The sequence below is a fragment of the Manis pentadactyla genome, chromosome 2 (assembly GCF_030020395.1).
Source record: "Manis pentadactyla isolate mManPen7 chromosome 2, mManPen7.hap1, whole genome shotgun sequence".
Lineage (NCBI taxonomy): Eukaryota > Metazoa > Chordata > Mammalia > Pholidota > Manidae > Manis > Manis pentadactyla.
This window is the reverse complement of record NC_080020.1, coordinates 162291153-162309124: the sequence shown is the minus strand read 5'-3', so window position 1 is coordinate 162309124 and position 17972 is coordinate 162291153. Positions and strand designations below refer to the sequence as shown.

Here is a 17972-nt window from a genome sequence, read left to right as displayed (position 1 = left end):
AAGGGTTGGTCTTGCTGTCAGGGGGTTGGGTGGGCAGAGGTGGAAGGCAAGGCAGGAGAGGCAGGCACACTTGGTGTCACTTGCAGAAATACATAATCATTTATGTCGTCTGCTTTTCATTTCTCTGAAATCGTTTCTACACAGTACTAGTCCTGCTGCTGTGTTAGTTTCAGTGCCCATCACAAAAGGATCCATGTCATACAAGAAATCAAAAGCAGTCTTGAATAATCAGAACCACTCTGCCAGATCATCTAAATGTCAGTTTGTTTCCTGCCACTACTTCTACATCTTCCTCATTGTCTAGCTCATTGTTCATAGGCATTCATCTCCATCAAGTCACCTTCTGTTAATTCCTCTGATATGGTTGGTGTCTATCAGCTCTTGAATTTCTCCAAGATCCGTATCTCAAAACCCTTCACCCTCTACCTTTTTTTTTTCTTTTTTTGCCATATCCAGATCTCTTTCATGATTTCCTTGATTTTCTCTGTTGTAAATCTTGTGAAGTCACGCATATCAGCTGGACAGTTTTCTCTGGCAGGAATTTATTTCAGGCTTGATGGCTTTTTCTATAACAATGGCTTACTGATTTTTTTTTTAATGATGGCATCTTCAGTGGTGTAATCCTTCCAGACCTTCAGGTTTTCTTTCTCTTTTGGAGTTCTCTTCCCTAGTGTTGACAGTCCTTTCCAGAGAGTATTAGAAGTCCTTATGACCCTCTGATTTAGGGGCTGTTAGAGACCTTGCCAGTGGGGGAAGTAGACTTGGTGTTGAATTTATGCAGTTCTGGGTGGCCAGGGGTATCATCCAGTATCAAAATAACTTTAAAAGGCAGTCCCTTACTAGCAAAGTACTTGACCTCAAGGACAGAGCATTGATGGAGCCAATCCAGAAAAAGGGTTCTTGCTATCCAGGTCTTCTTGTTGTACAGGCAAAAGACTGGCAGTTGGTGTTTATCTTTCCCCTTCAAGGCTCAGGCGTTAACAGTTTCATAGGTAAGAGCAGTCCTGACTATAAACCCAACTGTACTTGCAGAAAACAGGAGAGTTAGCCTATCCCATTCCTGCCTTAAATCCTGGTGCTTGCTTCTCTTCCTTACTAATAAATGTCCTCTGTGGCTTTTTTCCCCCAGAACAGGACACCTGCGCCTGCCCTAAAAACCTGAACAGGTGGACATCCTTTTTCCTCAATGACATTCTTAATGGCGTCTGAGAAGTCTGCTGCCTCTTGGTTGGGAGAAGCTGCTTCTCCTGTTATCCTGACAATTTTTTAAGCCAAGCCTCTTTCTAAAATTATCGAACCATCTTTTGCTGGCATTGAATTTACCAGCTTTCAAACCTTCACCTTCCTTTTGCTTTGTCTTGCAACAACTACTTTTTCCTTGAATCCTATTAAGAGTCTATAGGTGTGCCTTTCTTACAGCAATCCTGCACCCACATAAAAGTTACATTTTCATTACAGGATAAAAAGGTATTGTACATAATCTGCAAGGTTTTTGAGACTGATGGTGTAGCTGCAGTGACAGTTTCATGAATTCTTTTTTTTTTTTTTACAATGGTCCTTATGCTAGATTCATTTATCTTGAAATGTTGGGCAACCACAGCTGCAGTTTTCAACCAACAATATCAAGCAATTCAACTTTTCCTTGTACTGTCCTGACTTCTCTGCTTCTTGGGACCACTTTCAGCATCAGTAGTAGCACTTCATATAGGTCCCATGGTTTCTTACAGTATTGCACTAAACATCACCTTTTACTGTGATAAATAATTTACCGAGAGATGAACGGCTCACACAGAGATGATCTGTGTCACACAGTGTTTTACACGGATAGTCGCAATACTTAAGCTCACCATAATACCCTAGGAAGTGGCTACGAAATTACTACAGGAACACAGTATGAACCAGTTACTTTTATGCAGTTATGATTTAAGCTGCATCTTTACATTGGCTTACATTTCTCTCCACAGCAAATGGGGCCATGTACTGTCTTTATGTGTGTGTAAGTTCTGATCAATTTTAACTTTCTGTAATAAATCTGTATATTTTATGGAAGTAAATGATAAACGCAGGTTAGTAGCTACATGTATTTTACACATTTATTTAATATTTCAATATTTTGAGGCTATGAGGTTCATCTGTGAGTTTTTCAAATTCTCACAAATCTCAAAAAAATTTCCAATATATTTTTTAAAAATCTGCACATAAGTAGAGCTGCACAGTTCAAACCTGTGTTGTTCAAGGGTCAACTGTATATTTATTTTAGAAGATTACTTCTGTTATTAAGTAAGCCTTAAAGAAAGTTAATTTTAATCTTGCATATGCTAGGTAACAGTTAAACATTAAATGCCAAATAAAAAGAAAAGTCTGCTCTTGTTTGTTTATTGAAGGGCTTGGACTGGGTAACAAATAAATGTGTGTGTGTGTCTACCTAGCCATCTATTTATATATAATGACATATTGTTAGAGTAAAAAAAAGCAAACTGCAGAACAGCCCGGATGGTACTCTAATAGCAACTGCCAGTGGATACAAGGGCTGTGGCCAAGACAAGAGAATCGGTGAACACTTACTTGTAATTTGATTATCTTTCTGTAGTTTATTTTCTCAGTAAGCCCGCATAACTTCTAAGTTAAAAATACTAAAAAGTTATGAAAAACATGTCTTGATTCGCTATTGGTTTAAACTTCACAAACACCTCAAAGACTTCAAGTATGCCAATCAAAGCAAGAGAAAAAATAAAGAAACAAGACAAAGAAGGAAATCACAACAGTGTCTAGCCTGGCACCCCGCCACCCCCTTTTTACTGCCTTTCTTGCCCCTCTAGACACGCTGCCCCTACCACCCAAGGGCTTACAGTTCCCATCCAGTCCCTGCCTCCTGGACCCCACCATGGCTCAGCAGCCTGCCCCCACCATTCTTTTTTATTGTGGCAAAATACGTGTAACACAAAATTTACTGTTTTAACATTTAATTAAATTTAAATGTAAATTTAATGTTTACATTCACATTGTTGTGCAACAATCACCACCATCTACCTCTAGAACATTTTTCATTTTTCCAAACTGAAATTCTCGTCCCTACTTTCTGTCTGTATGAATTTGGCTATTATAGGTACCTCACAGAAATAGAATCATAGAGCATTCCTCCTTTTGTGATAGCTGTATTTCACTTAGCATAACACCTTTAAGGTCCATCCATGTTTTAACAAATGTCAGAATTTCTTTCCTTTTTAACTGAAGGCTAAACAATATTCCATTGTGTGTATAGACCACATTTTGTTTATTCGTCATCCTTCAATGGACACTTGGGCTGTCTTTACAGTTTGCCTATCATGAATAATGCTGCTATGAAGGTGGATATTCAAATAATCTGTTTGAGTCTCTGCTTTCAATTCTTTTGTCTATATATCCTCAAGTGGAATTTCTGGACCACACGGTAATTCTGTTTTCTGCTCCACCTTTGAACCTCTCTCTTAACTTTCTCCCCTAATTAAAATATACTCATCTCTTATTCTGCAAGAAGCTGCTGTCAGAAAGTTATCACTTGGAAAGCATCCAATTATGACAGTGTATTAATAGCTGACAAGGTTTAACATATTACACTTCAGAGATATCTGCATATTAAAGGAGGAACACCTTAAGCAAAAGCAAAAACTTCATCAAATGGTGGCTTTTCAAAGCAGCAACAGCCTGCGGGTGGGATAGGGGACCTCCAAAGGCAAGACGGACGAAGCCCTCTCAGGAACTCTCTTTACTTACTCTCGAAATGTAGGCTCCTCTCTCTTACTCTGTCCCAGACTCTATCCTCAGTTACTTTCTCTGCTGTATTTAATTTGCTATAAACTCTCTCAACAACCCTCCCTGGGGAATGCTCCCACCAAGCAACATGCTTAGGTGCTGGGGAAGCAGGGTGATCCTCATGGACCAAGTCTAGACAGTCCCAGATGGAATCTCCTTCCTTTCTCAGGTCTGTTCTTTTCCCTGGGTTTCCGGTGTCCTTCTGTGGCCCTGCAGTCTTTTCAAGCTCACAGGCTTGGAGGATCTCAGGCTTGTTTATACACTAGATCCATTTACTCTGCATTCAGAAGAGTTCTTCATCATGCTCTCTCTTCCACCCCATCCCATTAGACTACTCAGGCCCTGCCTGTTACCTTTCAGGCCCCTTGCCCCCATCTTGCCCCCTCGACCCCTCCCTGTGCCTGCAGTCTATGTTCACAGTGTGTCAAGGTGCTCCACTACCTATGAAATGAAATGACAACTCCTAAGCTTACCTCTAAAAATTCTGACTCCAACTACCTTTCTAGCTTTACCTCCCACTCCCCCACTTAATGCACTCTTGTCAAACTGAAGCGAGTGCTGTTTGCTGAACAAAGCCTGAAATATTTCATCTGTGCTTTTGTGCCTCTACTCACATCTTTCCCTGATTCTCCCTGAAATACTTTTCCTCTCAGTTTGAACTTGTCTCTGAAAACCCCTGCTCTCTGAAAGGATAAAAACTGTCTTTACCTCCCTGGCTCATCCTCTATGGCCATTCCTTCCTCATGCTCTCAGATACCCCAACCTCTGAGAATTTCCTTCAGTGTTTGAAGTGCATAGATTCTTTGTGGCCCCAGGGCCTTCGCACGTGCTGGCTGGCACTCAGGCTGGAATACCCCCTGACCTACACTCAAAATCACTCGTCCTCCTTCAGGTAACAAACATCAGTGCTTGCAAGGAGCCATCCTTGACTGCACCTTCCCTTTTACAGTTTCCCAGTGCTTATCACAGCTTGCAATTTAGATATCTATTTATTTGACGATGAATTTTATTATGTATTTTATTAAACTCATTACAGTATTTGCTTTTCATCCCAGACTTAGAGGGCAATGACTGTGTCTGTAATATTCACTATTTTATCTCCAGTGCCCAGTAATGTATTTGGCACATAATAGGGGCTAAAATAAATCTATCTGTTAAACTAAATATCATTTTGCTCTTTGTATTTTAGTTAGCCTGCCTAAGAAGACTGGGAAAGGTCCTCATGAAGCCTACACTTAATCCAGCCTCTCAACTCCCTTTCCTCCCTTTTTATTTCTTTCTTAAAAAAGAGGGAACAGGTTTAAGGATGGTGGCATGAGAAGTAGGACAGAAGCTTCCTCCCAAAACCACTTATAATACGAAAATAAAGCAAATAAACGAATTCTGAAAGAGCAACTGGAGAAAAGACTGCAACAGACTGCCTACATCTGGGGAAAAGAGAAGACCTGACGGAAAAGGATAAAGCAGCAAAGCTGCGATCTGGCAGGACCCGAGCCCTCTCCCCACCCCAGCTCACCCTCAGGAGGAAGAGAAACGGAGCAGGGAGAGGGAAGAAACCTAGGAGTGCTGAACAGCCAGTCCTGGAGATCTGTTCTGGAAGCATGAACCCATACATGGTGTTCTGGAGATTAGGCAGGATACTTGGAGAGACTGAGATTCCATCCACTGTGGAGAGCAGGTACCCACAATCGGCTGCTCTGGGACAAAAGAAAGGCAGTGCTTTGACAGAGTTCCCAACAGCAAGAGGGCTGCTAAAGGGGCAAGGATTACACAGAGCTTGCTGCTCAGGAGAAAGTTCAGGTGGACAAAATCATCTAGGCACACTAGCCCAGCAGGTTGGGAACTTTCAGGAACTTCAGGCACTCCATCCCTCTGGCTTAGAGACGCACACCAAGGCCCCTGATGGTGTTGAGAACTGCTTGGTGTAAGTATATGTGGGAAGACGCCCTCCCACATATTTATACACACTGGAATCGGGTCCAGGTACCCAAATGAAGTTATACTACTACTACTACTGTGTATAATATTGTTACTGTTATACATATACGTAGGGAAAAAATACACTATTACATTTGGTGTTGAACGAGTGGGAATCACAGTAAGGAAGCATAGATAGAGAGTCAGAGATAAGGCAGAAAAGCAGGTGGGTGAAAGCCAAAGACAAACTTAACCTGCTACAGAATTCTGCCTAGGGCAGCTCTGGGCTCTGGACAGAGGCAACTCTTTTCTTCAGACTCACTGTAACAAGTAGGCCTACTTCTTACTCCTATGGCCTAACTCTCAGTCACTTTATAACTGTTCACATGAGAAACTATATTCTAAATTCTACACAAAGCAGATTTATATCTAAATGTTGCCATTACTTCAACACTGGCAGAAGAATAACAACAAAATAAAAATGACAGCAGTAATTATATTTTCATCTGTATAACACCCCAACTAAGACAATACAAACAATAAAAACCAGAGCTGTAACTGTTCAAAAGAACGCCAGCAGTATTGGGGTGGCTGTAAGGTAAGTGCTGTCTTACCCAGCTGGTTCTTCATCCCCATGAGCACGGAGTTCATGTGAGCTTTGGATGCATACAGCTTGCTCACAGCCTTCCTTGACCTGATCATCTCCTTAGCCAGGACCACACAGACATCCTTCTGACCCTTCTTGGCAGCATCTTTCACAGATCGTTTCACTTTTTCTTCTTCTCTCTGGATATCTGTTTTAGATTTTGAATATAATACAAAACACCAAAAAATTAAGGGTAAACCAGATTTACTGGCATTGTCAAATTTGTTCTTACTGTGGTCTAAATGTGTCTAGGAAATAGGAAAACAGACAGGAGGATATAAATGAAAGTAAAATAATTCATGTGGTGAGTATTATTTCCAGAAACGACAGCAATCTAAAAGTAAAAAGAAAAGTAAACCCTATTATACTCGAAAAAATTTCCAAACTTTTTGTGAGTCTACTCCAACATTTGTTGATACTGGTGTTAAGGTACTTTAAAAATACTGTAAATGAATTCCAGAGCTTGCTCTAGTAATCACAAAAGTACTATTTCCCTAACTATGGGAGTATAATCTCTATACATTCATTAATGATTTATTAAAAACCTGTAACTTAAGGAAAACCTGAACATATTAGAAGTACCATGATAGCATCAACTAGAGGTAAGGTATGTCTATATTAGGTGTTTTAAGAACAATAGAGAATATTTTTAAAGTAATTTTTAATTAACTTTAAAAATTAAATATTTTTTAAACTTTTCAAAGAATATTTTTTAAAGTACACAGAATGCCAGATTTACCATCTAAATCATTTTTAAGTACACAGGTCAGTGGTATTAAGTACATCCATATTGCTGGGAATCATCACCACCATCCATCCCCAGAATTCTTCTCAACTTGCAAACCTAAAACTCAAACCCATTAAATAACAACAACTCCCCACTTCCTCCTCCCCCAGCCCCCAGCAACCACTGTTTAACTTTGTCTTTATGAAGCTGACTATTCTATGTACATTATACAGGTATAATAATACAGTATTATTTTTTTTGTGCCTGGCTTATTTCACTTAGCATAATGTCCTCAAGGTTCATCATGTTGTAGAATGTATCAGAATTTCCTTTCTTTTCAAGGCTGAATAATATTCCATTACATGTGAATACCAAATTTTGCTTATCCAATCCTCCATCAGTGGACACGGGTTGTTTTCAATCTTTAGCTATTGTGAATAATGCTAGTATCAACACGAGTATGCAAGTATCCTTTGAGTTCCTGCTTTTAAATCTTTTGTGTATGTACCTATATTAACATAGACTGGGTACCTTAAAACAACCTAAATGTATTTCTTGTAGTTCTGGAGGCTGGGAAGCTCAAGACCACAGTGCCAACAACCAGTGCGGCTCCCACGTCCTGGTTTGCAGGTGGATGCCTTCCTGCTGTATCCTCACAGGGCTGAGAGAGGCATCATCTTTTGTGTCTATTCTAAGGGCACTATACCCATTCATGAGGGCTACACTCTCCTAATGTGATTACCTCCCAAAGGCCCCACCTCCAAATACCCCACTTCACACTGGGATCATGGCTTCAACAAAGGAAGTCTGGGGACACACAAATATTCGGTCCATAGCATCCTGCCTCTGGCCCCCCAAAGTTTATTTTCTCACATACAAAATGCATTTGTTCCATCCCAACAGCCTCAAAAGTCAACTTGTTCCAGCATCAACTTTAATTTCTAAAGTCCAAAGTCTCAACAAAATATCTAAATAAGATATGGGTGAGTCTGAAGGTATGATTGATCCTGAGGCAAAATTTTTCTCCAGCTATGAACCTCTGACAGGCAAAGGACAGATATTACCATTCCAAAAGGGGAAAATAGGAAAGAAGGAAGGGGTGACAAGTCCTAAGCAAGCCCAAAACTCAGCAAGGCAATCTATGAGATCTTATGACTCTTAGGCTTGATACTCAGAACCTACTGGGGTGGCAATATAATCCCACGGCTGGCAGAGCACCACCAAGCTTTGACTTTCTGTGGGGTCCCTCTCAAGCTGAGGCTCTGCTGGGCAGTGGGGCTACAGCCCCTGGGCTCTGTCAGCCACCCTTCCAAACAGCTTTGATTAGCAGCCATCTGGCGCATAGGAACTGAGGTGCTGGCACTGACACTCTCTGAAGCACTGTTAGGGATATTTCTTCCTTTCCTTGAAGTGTTGTGCAAATTCAAAGCCAAATGTTTTTATAGTCCTATCATTCAGAATCTAAGAAGTCTAACAAGCCTTCCTTCATTCCAACCTGTATCCATCTCCTTCAGTTCAAACTGGCAGTGAGCTAGCTGGATTCCAATCTCTTTATCAAATGGTTGGTCTAGCCATACCCTTGGTGTCTTTTGGACATGCCTTCTCATCTTTTGCAATATGGAAAGATAAGGCTATTCCAAATCTTTTTGCTTAACAATACTTTCTTCAACACACTTCTCTCTCCTCTCATTTTACTATAAGCCATCAGGAATACCCAAGCCACCCCTTCAACACTTCACTTAGAAATCTCAGTAACTATACAATTGTATTGCGTGCAAGGTCTAGCTTCCACAAAACACTAGAAACCAAACACAGTTCAGCCAAGTTCTTTGCTGCTGTGTAGCCAGGACTGCCTTTTCTCCATTTTCCAATAACATGGTTCTCACTTTCATTTGAGACATCATCAGAATGGCCTTTCCCATCCATATTCTACCCACATTCTGTATATGGTTACTGATGTGTTGTTCTCTAAGAAGATAGAGTCTTGACTCCAGCATCCTTTTTTTCCCTAAGCCCTCACCTTAAAAGGTCCATTTTTGGCAAAGTAGGCTTTTTCTAGCATGCAACTCAAAACTCTCATAGCCTCTACCCATTACCCAGTTCCAAAGCTGCTTCCACATTTTTAAGTGTTTGTTACAGCAGAACACCTCTTCTTAGTACTAATATCTGTATTAATCAGTTCAGGCTGCTAAACAAAAATACCATAGATTCAGTGAATTAAACAACAGAAATTTATTTCAAATATTTCTGGAGGCTGGAAATAGAAGATCAAGGTGCTGGGCAATTCAGTTCCTGATGAGTACCCATTTCCTGGTTTGAAAATGTAAACCTTTTTGCTGTATCTTCACATGATGGACAGAGATTGTCTTTCTAGTGTCTCTTCTGATAAAGGTACTACTCCCATTTCCTAGGGCTCCTCCATCTTCATGGCTTTTTCCTAATGCCCCCCTCCAAATACATTACACTGGGGATTAGAGCTGCAACACAATGAATTTTGGGAGAGACACAAACTTTCAGTCCACAGCAATATTCGAAAGTGGGATTGCTGGACCACATGGTAATTCTATTTTAACTTTCTGAGGAACAGCCATGCTGTTTTCCACAGGTACTGCAGTTTTACATTTCCACCAACAATGATCAATGGTCCCAATTTCTCCACATCCTCGTCAACACTTGTTATTTTGTTTTGTTTTGACTGATAGCAGCCAACCTAAGCAGTGTGAGATGGTATCTCACTGTGGTTTTGATTTGCATTTCCCTGATTAGTGACCTTGAGCATCTTTTCATGTACTTATTGAGCACTTATTATCTTTTTGGAGAAATATTCTATACACTCAAAGGTCTAGTCAAGTCCTTTGTCCACTTTTAAACAGGGGCTTTTTTTAGTTGTTGAATTTGAGGACTTCTATATATATTCTGGGTATGAATTCATTATCAGATATATGATTTGTAAATATTGTAAAACCCGTTCTGTGGTTGCTTTTTTGCTCCATTCACTCTTTTTTTTAATTTAATTTAATTTTTATTTTGTTATCATTAATCTACAATAACATGAAGAAAATTATGTTTACTAGGCTCCCCTCTTCACCAAGTCCCCCTCCATACCCCATTACAGTAACTGTCCATCAGTGTAGTATGATGCTGTAGAATCACTACTTGTCTTCACTATGTTGCACAGCCCTCCCCATAATCCCCCCATATTATACATGCTAATTGTAATGCCCCCTTTCATTTTCCCTGCCCTTATCCCTCCCTTCCCACCCATCCTCCCTAGTTCCTTTCCCTTTGGTAACTGTTAGTCCAGTCTTGGGTTCTGTGATTCTGCTGTTTTGTTCCTTCAGGTTTTCTTTGTTCTTATACTCCACATATGAGTGAAATAATTTGATACTTGTCTTTCTCTGCCTGGCTTATTTCACTGAGCATAATACCCTCTAGCTCCATCCATGTTGTTGCAAATGGTAGGATTTGTTTTCTTCTTATGGTTGAATAATATTCCATTGTGTATATGTACCACATCTTCTTTATCCATTCATCTACTGATGGACACCTAGGTTGCTTCCATTTCTTGGCTATTGTAAATAGTGCTGCAATAAACATAGGGTTGCATCTGTCTTTTTCAAACTGGGCTACTGCATTCTTAGGGTAAATTCCTAGAAGTGGAATTCCTGGGTTAAATGGAATGTCTATTTTGAGCTTTTTGAGGAACCTCCATACTGCTTTCCACAATGGTTGAACTAATTTACATTCCCAAGAGCAGTGTAGGAGGGTTCCCCTTTCTCTACAACCTCACCAACATTCGTTGTTGTTTGTCTTTTGGATGGTGGCGATCCTTACTGGTGTGAGGTGATATCTCATTGTGGTTTTAATTTGCATTTCTCTGATGACTAGCGATGTGGAGCATCTTTTCATGTGCCTGTTGGCCATGCGAATTTCTTCTCTGGAGAACTGTGTTCAGCTCCTCTGCCCATTTTTTAATTGGATTCTTTGCTTTCTGTTTGTTGAGGTGCATGAGCTCTTTATATATTTTGGTTGTCAACCCTTTATCAGATCTGTCATTTATGAATATATTCTCCCATACTGTAGGGTACCTTTTTGTTCTATTGATGGTGTCCTTTGCTACAGAAGCTTTTCAGCTTGATATAGTTCCACTTGTTCATTTTTGCTTTTGTTTCCCTTGCCCGGGGAGGTATGTTCACGAAGAAGTCGTTCATGTTTATGTCCAAGAGATTTTTGCCTATGTTTTTTCTAGGAGTTTTATGGTTTCATGACTTACATTCAGGTCTTTGATCCATTTCGAATTTACTTTTGTGTATGGGGTTAGACAGTGATCCAGTTTCATTCTCTTACATGTAGCTGTCCAGTTTTGCCAGCACCATCTGTTGAAGAGACTGTCATTTCCCCATTGTATGTCCATGGCTCCTTTATCATATATTAAATGACCATATATGTTTGGGTTAATGTCTGGAGTCTCTATTCTGTTCCACTGGTCTGTGGCTCCGTTCTTGTGCCAGTACCAAATTGTCTTGATTACTGTGGCTTTGTAGTAGAGCTTGAAGTTGGGGGGCGAGATCCCCCCCACTTTATTCTTCCCTCTCGGGATTGCTTTGGCTATTCGGGGTCTTTGGTGTTTCCATATGAATTTTTGAACTATTTGTTCCAGTTCATTGAAGAATGTTGTTGGTAATTTGATAGGGATTGCATCAAATCTGTATATTGCTTTGGGCAGGATGGCCATTTTGACAATATTAATTCTTCCTAGCCAAGAGCATGGGATGAGTTTCCATTTGTTAGTGTCCTCTTTAATTTCTCTTAAGAGTGTCTTACAGTTTTCAGGGTATAAGTCTTTCACTTCTTTGGTTAGGTTTATTCCTAGGTATTTTATTCTTTTTGATGCAATTGTGAATGGAGTTGTTTTCCTGATTTCTCTTTCTATTAGTTCATTGTTAGTGTTTAGGAAAGCCACAGATTTCTGTGTGTTAATTTTGTATCCTGCAAATTTGCTGTATTCTGATATCAGTTCTAGTAGTTTCGGAGTGGAGTCTTTAGGATTTTTTATGTACAATATCATGTCATCTGCAAATAGTGACAGTTTAACTTCTTCTTTACCAATCTGGATTCCTTGTATTTCTTTGTTTTGTCCAATTGCCATGGCTAGGACCTCCAGTACTATGTTGAATAACAGTGGGGAGAGTGGGCATCCCTGTCCTGTTCCCAGTCTCAGAGGAAAAGCTTTTAGCTTCTCGCTATTCAGTATGATGTTGGCTGTGGGGTTATCATATATGGCCTTTATTATGTTGAGGTACTTGACCTGTATAACCATTTTGCTGAGAGTTTTTATCATGAATGGATGTTGAATTTTGTCAAATGCTTTTTCAGCATCTATGGAGACATTCATGTAGTTTTTGTCCTTCTTTTTGTTGATGTGGTGGATGACGTTGATGGATTTTCGAATGTTGTCCCATCCTTGCATCCCTGGGATGAATCCCACTTGGCCATGGTGTATGATCCTTTTGATGTATTTTTGAATTCGGTTTGCTAATATTTTGTTGAGTATTTTTGCATCTATGTTCATCAGGGATATTGGTCTGCAGTTTTCTTTTTTGGTGGGGTCTTTGCCTGGCTTTGGTATTAGGGAAATGTTGGCTTCATAGAATGAGTTTGGGAGTATTCCCTCCTCTTCTATTTTTTGGAAAACTTTAAGGAGAATGGATATTATGTCTTCTCTGTATGTCTGATAAAATTCCGAGGTAAATGCATCTGTCCCGGGGGTTTTGTTCCTGGGTAGCTTTTTGATTACTGCTTCAATTTCTTTGCTGGTAGTCGGTCTGTTTAGATTTTGTGTTTCTTCCTTGGTCAGTATTGGAAGGCTGTATTTTTCTAAGAAGTTGTCCATTTCTTCTAGGTTTCCAGCTTGTTAGCATGTAGGTTTTCAGAGTATTCTGTAATAATTCTTTGTATTTTTATGGGGTTCATTATGATTTTTCCTTTCTCATTTCTGATTCTGTTGATGTGTGCTGATTCTCTTTTACTCTTAATAAGTCTGGCTAGAGGCTTATCTATTTTATTTATTTTCTCAAAGAACCAGCTCTTGGTTTCATTGATTTTTTCTATTGTTTTATTCTTCTCAATTTTATTTATTTCTTCTCTGATCTTTATTATGTCCCTCCTTCTGCTAACTTTAGGCCTCATTTGTTCTTCTTTTTCCAATTTCGATAATTGTGACATTGGACTATTCATTTGGGTTTGTTCTTCCTTCTTTAAATATGCCTGGATTGCTGTATACTTTCCTCTTAAGACTGCTTTTGCTGTGTCCCAGAGAAGTTGGGGCTTTGTGTTGTTGTTGTCATTTGTTTCCATATACTGCTTGATCTCCAGTTTAATTTGGTCGTTGATCCATTGATTATTTAGGAGCATGTTGTTAAGCCTCCATGTGTTTGTGGGCCTTTTTGCTTTCTTTGTACAATTTAGTTCTAGTTTTATTCCTTTGTGGTCTGAAAAGTTGGTTGGTAGAATTTCAATATTTTTTAATTTACTGAGGCTCTTTTTGCAGCCTAGTATGTGGTCTATTCTGGAGAATGTTCCATGTGCACTTGAGAAGAATGTGTATCCTGTTGCTTTTGGATGTAGAGTTCTGTAGATGTCTATTAGGTCCATCTGTTCTAGTGTGTTGTTCAGTGCCTCTGTGTCCTTACTTATTTTCTGCCTGGTGGATCTATCCTTTGGGGTGAGTGGCGTGTTGAAGTCTCCTAAAATGAATGCATTGCAGTCTATTTCCCCCTTTAGTTCTGTTAGTATTTGTTTCACATATGCTGGTGCTCCTGTGTTGGGTGCATATATATTTAGAATGGTTATATCCTCTTGTTGGACTGAGCCCCTTATCATTATGTAATGTCCTTCTTTATCTCTTGTTACTTTCTTTATTTTGAAGTCTATTTTGTCTGATATTAGTACTGCAACATCTGCTTTTTTCTCCCTGTTGTTTGCATGAAATATTTTTTTTTCCATCCCTTGACTTTTAGTCTGTGCATGTCTTTGGGTTTGAGGTGGGTCTCTTGTAAGCAGCATAGAGATGGGTCTTGCTTTTTTATCCATTCTATTACTCTGTGTCTTTTGATTGGTGCATTCAGTCCATTTACATTTAGGGTGATTATTGAAAGATATGTACTTATTGCCATTGCAGGCTTTAGATTCGTGGTTACCAAAGGTTCAAGGTTAGCTTCTTTAGTATCTTACTGTTTAACTTAACTTGCTTATTGAGCTATTGTAGACACTGTCTGGTGATTCTTTATTTCTCTCCCTTCTTATTCCTCCTCCTCCATTCTTTATATGTTGGGTGTTTTATTCTGTGCTCTTTTGTGTTTCCTTGAACTGCTTTTGTGGATAGTTGATTTTATTTTTTGCCTTTAGTTAGTATTTGGTTGGTCTGCTTTCTTTGCTGTGATTTTATTTTCTCTGTTGACATCTATTTAGTCTTAGGAGTGCTCCCATCTAGAGCAGTCCCTCTAAAATACCCTATAGAGGTGGTTTGAGGGAGGCAAATTCCCTCAACTTTTGCTTGTCTGGGAATTGTTTAATCCCTCCTTCATATTTAAATGATAATCGTGCTGGATACAGTATTCTTGGTTCCAGGCCCTTCTGTTTCATTGCATCAAATATATCATGCCATTCTCTTCTGGCCTGTAAGGTTTCTGTTGAGAAGTCTGATGATAGCCTGATGGGTTTTCCTTTGTAGGTGACCTTTTTCCTCTCTCTAGCTGCCTTTAAAACTCTGTCCTTGTCTTTGATCTTTGCCATTTTAATTATTATGTGTCTTGGTGTTGTCCTCCTTGGGTCCCTTCTGTTGGGAGTTCTGTGTACTTCCATGGTCTGAACGATTATTTCCTCCTCCAGTTTGGGGAAGTTTTCAGCTATTATTTCTTCAAATAGACTTTCTATTCCTTTTTCTCTCTCTTCTTCTTCTGGTACCCCTATAATGTGGATACTGTTCCTTTTTGATTGGTCACACAGTTCTCTTAATATTGTTTCATTCCTGGAGATCCTTTTATCTCTCTCTGCATCAGCTTCTATGCGTTCCTGTTCTCTGGTTTCTATTCCATCGATGGCCTCTTGCATCTTATCCATTCTGCTTATAAATCCTTCCAGAGATTGTTTCATTTCTGTAATCTCCTTCTGGACTTCATCCCTTAGCTCTTGCATATTTCTCTTCAGCTCCATCAGCATGGTTATGACCTTTATTTTGAATTCTTTTTCAGGGAGATTGGTTAGGTCTATCTCCCCAGATTCCTTCTCAGGGGAGGATGTCTGGGTTAGTCTGGTCTGTATCAAATTCTTGTGCCTTTTCATGGCGATAGAGGTAGTTGTGGGGAGCTGGTGCGTGTGTTGGCTGGGAGAACATCCCTTCTTGCTGGTTTGTGGCCTTCCTCTCCTGGGAGAACGGCAACCCCTAGCGGCTTGTGCTGGGCAGCTGCACACAGATGGGGTCTCTGATTCTTGCCTGGCCGCTGTGGAGTTAAGCTCTGCTGTTACTGTGGGCGTGGCCGGCCTCAGGCTGCTACTCCACTATGGTGGAACGGCATTGGAGGGCAAACGGGTGGGAGGCTGTTTATCTTTGTGAGGGGCCTCCGAGCTGTGCTGCCGCCCAGGGGATTAGGGCGCCCAGAGTTCCCCGGGATTCCCAGGTGCTGCGCTAAGTGTCCCGGGATGCTTCCATCCAGCTGTGGGATTTAAGTCTTTCAAAAAAGCACTCGCTTTTCTTTGTCCCAGGGGCACCAGGTGCTGGGACCCACTCACAGGTCTTACTGTCCTGTCTCCCTAGTATCCAGCACCTCATGTACTGTGTGTCTGTGGTCCGGTGCGGATGGCTGGGGCTGGGTGTTTAGCAGTCCTGGGCTCCCTCTCCCTCCCTGCTCCGACTCCTCTCCTACCACTGGGAGCTGGGGTGAGGGGCGCTCGGGTCCCGCCAGGCCACAGCTTGTATCTTAGCCCCCCTTCATGAGGTGCTGGGGTCTCACAGGTATAGATGTAGCCTGGCTGTTGTCCTGTATCTTCTGGTCTCTCTTTTAGGGATAGTTGTATTTGTTGTATTTTCAGAAATATATATGGTTTTGGGAGGAGATTTCCGCTGCTCTACTCATGCCGCCATCTTGGCTCTGCCTCCTCCATTCACTCTTTATATTGTGTCTTTTGATTCACAAAAATGTTTAATTTTCATGAAGTCTAATTTGTCTATTTTTATTTTTGTTGTTGCCTATGGCTTTGGGGTCATGTCCAAGATATCACTGCCAAATGTAATGCAAAGCTTTTGTCCTGTTTTCTCATAAGAGTTTTATACTTTTACTTTATATTTAGGTTTTTGATGCATTTGGAGTTATTTTTTATATATGGTACTAGGTACGTGTGACATAATAAGTTATACAAAATACATATTTGGTCATTCATACAACCAAATATTTATCTCTCAGGTATATTTGGTTTTCATCCACAGTTCCTGAAAACACTGCAGTCTTAAAGGTGAAATGGGTGTCTTGTCATATCATTGAGAGACTTGTGGACCCCCACCCAAGGGCAGGGGCTAGAGGCTGAATCAGCCAATGGCCAGCAATTTAGTCATTCATGACTATGCAGTGAAGCCCTCACAAAACCCACGAGAAGAGCTCACTTGGTCTCTGCTCTGCTTTGCCTGCTCTCCTCGGCTGAGTCCTGCTTCTTGGTCAGAGACAGAACTTCTATGCTTGGGAAACCAGGATGCCTCCATGTGCCACCGTGCCAGGCCCCAAGCTCCAGGAGGACAGAAGCTCCTTTATTTGGGACCTTGCCCTATGTCTCTCTTCATCTGGCTGTTAACTTGTATCTTTTATGGTACTCTTTACTAAATTGGTGATCGTTAAGTGTTTTCCTGAATCTGTGAGCCGCTGTAGCAAATTAATTGAATCTAAGGGGGAGGTCGTGGGAAGCTGCAGTCTGCAGTGGGTAGGTTAGAAGCACAGGAACTGCCTGGGGCTTGCGACCAGGGTTTGGAGTAAGGGGTGGAGGGCAGTCTTATAGGATGGAGCCCTTAACCTGGGAATCTGGTGCTGTCTCTGGGCAGATAGCATCAGAATTGAGTTGAGTTCTCCAACACCCTCCTTGTGTTCCAGAATTGCTTGGTGGTAGTATGTATGGGAAGACCCCCTCCTACATACTTACACAGATTGGAATTGGGTCCAGGAACCCGAATGAAGTTATACTATTACTGCTGTGTATAATATTGTTAATGTTATACATATATGTAGGGAAAAAATACACCACTGCATTTGGTGTCAAAGGACAGGGAAAAACAATAAGGATCGAAACTTATTCTTTGGCATGTGGAAATCTAGTTTTCCCAGCACCATTTGTTGAAAAGACTGTCTTTTCCCCATTGAATGGTCTTGGCACCCCTGCTGAAAATCATCTGACCATATGTTTATTTCTGGGCTCTCTATTCCATTTCACTGGCCTTTATGACTGTCATCATTGCCAGGGGCACATGGGTTTTGCTGTCACAATTCTGAGATTTTTAACAGAGCTCGATAGTTAATTGATAGCAATTAACCTGGTATTGTTAAGACTCCAAAACTCAGGACCTTTTTATAATACATGTTAGAGTTAGTTAACTAATAAATTGTTATGAATGGGAAATAGCAGGAGTAAGGCTTGAATATCATTTAACAAGATAAATGAGCTATGGATGTGAGAAGGCATACAATGAACAAAGTATAAAACAGCATTAATGAGGCTTGTGGGACCCTAACTAAATTTATGAGGTTTCTAAAAATCACACTAATCAATTGTTTGTGCTACTATTGTCATACAGTTTATTTACTTCTACATGTTAATGTTATAAGCCCTACATTATTTTTACTTTAAACA

The 17972-nt window shown here is 40.4% G+C and overlaps 1 protein-coding gene across 2 annotated transcripts in view; it reads right to left on the bottom strand.

Moving 5' to 3' along the window:
- Nucleotides 1-17972, bottom strand: part of CHMP3 (charged multivesicular body protein 3) — a 52336-nt gene that overhangs the window by 22255 nt on the left and 12109 nt on the right. Inside the window, exon 3 of one of the 2 annotated variants that reach the window (XM_036931147.2) lies at nucleotides 6324-6503. The exons of the other annotated variant lie outside the window; for it this stretch is intronic. Coding sequence (XP_036787042.1) covers nucleotides 6324-6503 — 180 coding nt within the window. The remainder of the gene's footprint in view (nucleotides 1-6323; nucleotides 6504-17972) is intronic. 2 annotated transcript variants of the gene reach the window in all.